The sequence below is a fragment of the Nicotiana attenuata genome, unplaced genomic scaffold, assembly GCF_001879085.1.
Source record: "Nicotiana attenuata strain UT unplaced genomic scaffold, NIATTr2, whole genome shotgun sequence".
Classification (NCBI taxonomy): Eukaryota; Viridiplantae; Streptophyta; class Magnoliopsida; order Solanales; family Solanaceae; genus Nicotiana; species Nicotiana attenuata.
Genome location: NW_017676559.1, coordinates 23087 through 28008, shown reverse-complemented (window position 1 = coordinate 28008; position 4922 = coordinate 23087). Strand labels below are relative to the sequence as shown.

General features: G+C 35.1%; 1 protein-coding gene across 1 annotated transcript; it reads left to right on the top strand.

The window, feature by feature from the left end:
- Nucleotides 1–6: 6 nt before the first annotated feature.
- Nucleotides 7–1500, top strand: LOC109221082 (histidine decarboxylase-like). Its single transcript, XM_019385541.1, has 3 exons — nucleotides 7–164; nucleotides 247–383; nucleotides 477–1500. The coding sequence occupies exons 1-3, from the start codon at nucleotides 44–46 to the stop codon at nucleotides 1053–1055; spliced, it is 837 nt and encodes a 278-aa protein (XP_019241086.1). The 5' UTR covers nucleotides 7–43; the 3' UTR covers nucleotides 1056–1500.
- Nucleotides 1501–4922: the final 3422 nt, after the last annotated feature.

The following is a 4922-nucleotide window of genomic DNA, read 5'->3' as shown; positions in this document are numbered from 1 at the left end:
CGCGTCAAAAGACTCTCACTACTCGGTATTCAAAGCTGCAAGAATGTATAGAATGGATTCGGAAACGATCAACACATTAGTAAATGGGGAGATGGATTATTCAGACCTAAGAGAAAAGTTGCTTCAAAATAAGGACAAACCAGCTATTATAAATGTTACAATTGGTAAATATGTTTTCCAACCTCTATCCGTTCTTTTTTCTTTCCTTCATTAGTCTTCTTACAATATTTTCCTAATTAATTGTAGGAACTACCTTCAAAGGAGCTGTTGATGACCTTGATATTATTTTTCTAACACTCAAAGATTGTGGCTATTCACAAGATATGTTTTACATCCATTGTGATGCAGCACTAAGTGGGTTTATTGTCCCCTTTATAAACAATGTGAGTTTTGCTTCTTACTTAATTTTGAAAAATTCTCAAGTAATTAATATGCAGAGCGACATTCTGATTATTCTTTATGCAATTTGACAACAGATGATAAGCTTCAAGAAGCCAATTGGAAGCTTCACGATTTCTGGTCACAAGTTTTTGGGATGTCCAATGCCTTGTGGTGTCCAAATAACAAGAAAATCCTACATCAATAACCTCTCAAGAAATGTGGAGTACATCGCTTCTGTGGATGCCACTATTTCTGGAAGTCGTAACGGTTTAACTCCAATTTTTCTATGGTATAGTCTGAGCGCTAAAGGTCAAATTGGGCTACAAAAAGATGTTAAAAGATGCCTCGACAATGCCAAATATTTGAAAGATCGTCTTCAGCAAGAAGGGATAAGTGTCATGCTAAACGAGCTTAGCATCATAGTTGTAATTGAGAGGCCTCGTGACCATGAATTTGTCCGTCGTTGGCAACTTTCATGCATGAAAGATATGGCACATGTTATTGTAATGCCAGGTATCACCAGGGAAACGCTGGAAAATTTCGTCAATGATCTAGTGCAACAAAGAAAATTGTGGTACCAAGATGGAAGAGTTGCGCCCCAATGTATTGCAGATGATATTGGTGCTCAAAATTGCTCATGCTCTTATCATAAAATTGACTATATTATTTCTTAGAAGGCCACGAAGAAAAGATCAACTCCAACTTGGATTGCAATTACAGAGCTCTAAATTTGTTGTCATCAAGCGGGTGATGACAAAATACAAGATCAACTCGAACTGCCGTACAAGTGTACAACCTTTAAAAACGAGTTTTTTTAAAAAAGTTTTTACCCCACTTTAATTCCTTCGTGACTCAAACAGTCAAACCTATAACCTAGCTCAGAATGGAGATAGAAGAGGGTGTTTACCTCTTGAACAATCTTCTCTTGTCACAAAATATAAGTAAATTCTTCACAAAAATATACTCTTTCTCCTACAATTTACAACTTATGTCATATGTGTACTGATCAATTGCGATAGAAATTAGCTCGAATTGTCAAAAAACATATAACGAGATAAAATGCTTCACACCCAACAATGTGGGACTCTAACGACATTATTAGTTTTTCTAATATGGTTATAATCTTCTATTTTCAATCTGAATTATTGGACCTTGTTACGAAAAACCAAATGTAATTTATGGATTAAAAGCCAAAAGATGGTATTATACATATAATTGACCTTGTCTGCATAAAGATCTCATAATTACCCGCTTTTCTAATAGTGAGGTTAGCATAATTGACCCACATGTTTCTGTTAATAAATAAGTAATGTATTACTATAACATTTAAATCATTATTTGGTATGAGCAGCGGTTGAAATGACTAATTCAAAGGTTGACTTGTGTATTTGAAAAGAAATTTTTTTTCTCCGCTGACCACTTTTCTCTCTCTCTTTGCTTTTGTTCTTTTGCTAATTTCAGTGGGTTTTCCTATTGACATTTACGTAGAGTGAAGTAGATTCCACTAGTGTCGCCTGTGTTATGTTTTGACTCGACAGCTAAGATCTCCTGTCCCCCCCCCCCCCCCCCCCTCCCCCGGCAACCACCACCATACCAGTTTTGACTCGACAGCGACAATGTTCTCTCATCCTCGCCCGCCTCCCTACTTCTGAAAGGTTAATGGGGTACGTTTTATGTGCGTGTAACATCTTGTTTGGATGCATGGTTTTTACCTATTAATGTAGCAACCTCTTCCCAAACTAAACTTTAGTCTAGGAAGCTTACAAAAGTAAAGTTTCAGCAAAAACGCACTATTACACTTCTAAAAAAGCAAATAGGTTACAATTCAAAACACTTGACTTAACCTAACAACTAAAGAACTTGAGTAGCTTTATCTTTAGGAACTAGTTCTTCAATTGATTAGCTTGAATCTTCAAAAGTAGCTTTTTGTTGTGATTGGTTGTAACGACCCGATCGATTATTTTGAGCTTTAGTATTACGTTTAGTGATTTGAGACTTTGAGTATCTTCAAATGACGCATAATGACTTGCGTGTATGGTCGTTTTAATTTTCGAGTGATTCGGGATTGATTTGGAAGAATAACTCTCGATTTGGAAGCTTTAAATTGAAAGAGTTGACCAATATTTGACTTTTGGATAAACGGACTCGGGATTGCGTTTATATGATTCCGATAGGTTCATATGATAATTTTGAACTTGTGCGTAGGATTCGGTTTTGGAGGTTCCTAGAAGGATTCGACACTATTTGTCCAACGTTGGTAATTTGAAGAACTTAAGAGTTTATAAGTTTGACCAAGAGTCAACTTTAATGTTATTGGACTCCAATTGGTGTTTCGAGACTTTGGATAAGTCTATATAGTTGAATTGGACTTGTACGTATTGAAAGTAATTCGAAGTGTTTAACTGCAATTCGGACACTCTTTTGAAAGAATGAAGATTTAATAACTTAAGAGAAATTATATTTCGTTCGAGACTCAATTCTTTGTTGTGATGTTCCTATGTTTGAGGCTTTGTATAAGTTTGGATAATGTATTTGTACTTGTTGGTATGATTGGATGGGGTTCCGAATGGCTCGGGTGTATTTTGCATCATTGGTTGAGAAACTAGTTAAGGATTTGGAGTTTGACCATGGTCAATCGGGTCAAGATGACCTCTTTTTGGTGTTTTGAGTGGGTGAATAGGTTCGTAGCATACTTTATGATTGAACTGCATATATGGTTTGTGTCCAGGAGGTTCCGAATGAGTTTTCCGTGCTAAAACGAAGATTCTTCTGCAGCTGATTTTCTGGTGTAAAATAATTACGAAAATGCCATTTTTATCCCTTAAATTTTTAAACTTCTTTTAAAACTTTAAAATATCATATCTCCCTCATTTTAAAGTCAAATTGAATTATTCAAAAGGCTATCTTGGGTGTAATATCGTAAGAATTATATTGGGCTTATCAAATATGAATTTCGGGGTCATATAGGATCTAATTCCAGCTATAACAGCTGCTACATTATTTTACTTGTTCCGGAATTTAGTCACTTTTTCTCACATGGTTTTGGAGCTCAAATTGGGCGATTTTGGAAGGAATTTTGCCAATTTAGATTGGACTAAGTATTTTCTTTTACTCGGATTCGATTATATTACATGATTCTATCTTCAATTTTGGTATTTAATTTTATGAATCTAAAAGAGAAATTGGGGGTTTTGTCTAAACTTTTCTAAAGTGAATAATTGAGTTTTTGAACATTGATTAGGAGTCGGATTTGAGTAAAATTAGTATGGTTGTACTTGTAATTTAATGAATTATCAGAATTTATGAGTTTTGTCGGGTTCCGAGGTGCGGGCTCAGGTTAACTTTTTTGTTGACTTTGAGTATTTGATTAAAAGATTCGACCTTTATCGTTTGGGTTTGCTTCCTATAGTATTATTTGATGATTTTGAGTTATTTTTGGCTAGTTTTGAGCCGTTTGGAGGTCGATTTGTGCGAGATGGTGCTTCTAACGTACTGATTTGGCTTGTTCGAGGTAAGTTATCTTTCCTAACTTTGTTGGAGAAATTTTTCCTATTAATTGATAGTGTTTGCTAGATACGAGGTGATGCATATATGAGGTGACGAGTGGATATGCTTCTGTCAGGGTTAATCATGCTTGGGGGTAGATTATACGATTATTTGTGCCTTGTAGGATTAAGTTACCTTCTTGTTTCGCGCTTTACTTGACTTCTAGATTAATATGAATATGAAGTTAAATGCTCGAAATCTTGATTTAAATCATTATAATTTGATTAAGATTTGACGAACTTTTTGTAAAATTATTGATGTGCTAAATTTGGTCGTCATTATACTTAATCACAAATACATCGCTACGCCCATTATTCTTGAGAAATTGAAATCTATACTTGAGTTGAAGATCATGTTTTTGAGATTGGTTGAGATTCTTGAGGTTTGTTGAATTGTTATTGGCTTGAAAGTTGTGATTTATGTTCGTTTGGAATATTCGCTTAATCACTCTCCTTGATGTTATTCATGCTTCCTACCTTGCTTGTTATTGATATACAATGTGCTTGGTACAGAGGCAGAGGTTAGGATTTAAAGCTTATGGGTTCAGGATTCTAGTTCTTTTAAGTAATGGGTTCTTAAAAAATTATTTGCATATTGTTAGCCCAAGTAAAGAGGTGAAGTTTTATTAGAAGACTGGAACAAAGGAACTCAAGACAATGGGGACCGGGTCCATCTTGTGAAGCAGCAAGTTGATGACAAACCCAAACATGTGAGATGCACGTGAAAGAGCTAAAAACCTAACTTATCAGAAGTAATATTCCTGATCTCTGAATTGAAAAGGTTGCAAATATGGATAAGGAGAAAAGATTCCTTACACAAAAGAGAGCACGGGTTAGGAAATGATAGAGTTAGAGTATGAAGATCAACTAGAACTCTTCCATCATGGAAGATAACATCTGTATCCCCTAGTAAATCTTCTTTAATTACTAACTCCTTAAAATTATCAGTGTTTGTTCTCATTACAGGTAATGCACATAAGCAAAAGTTAAACGTGA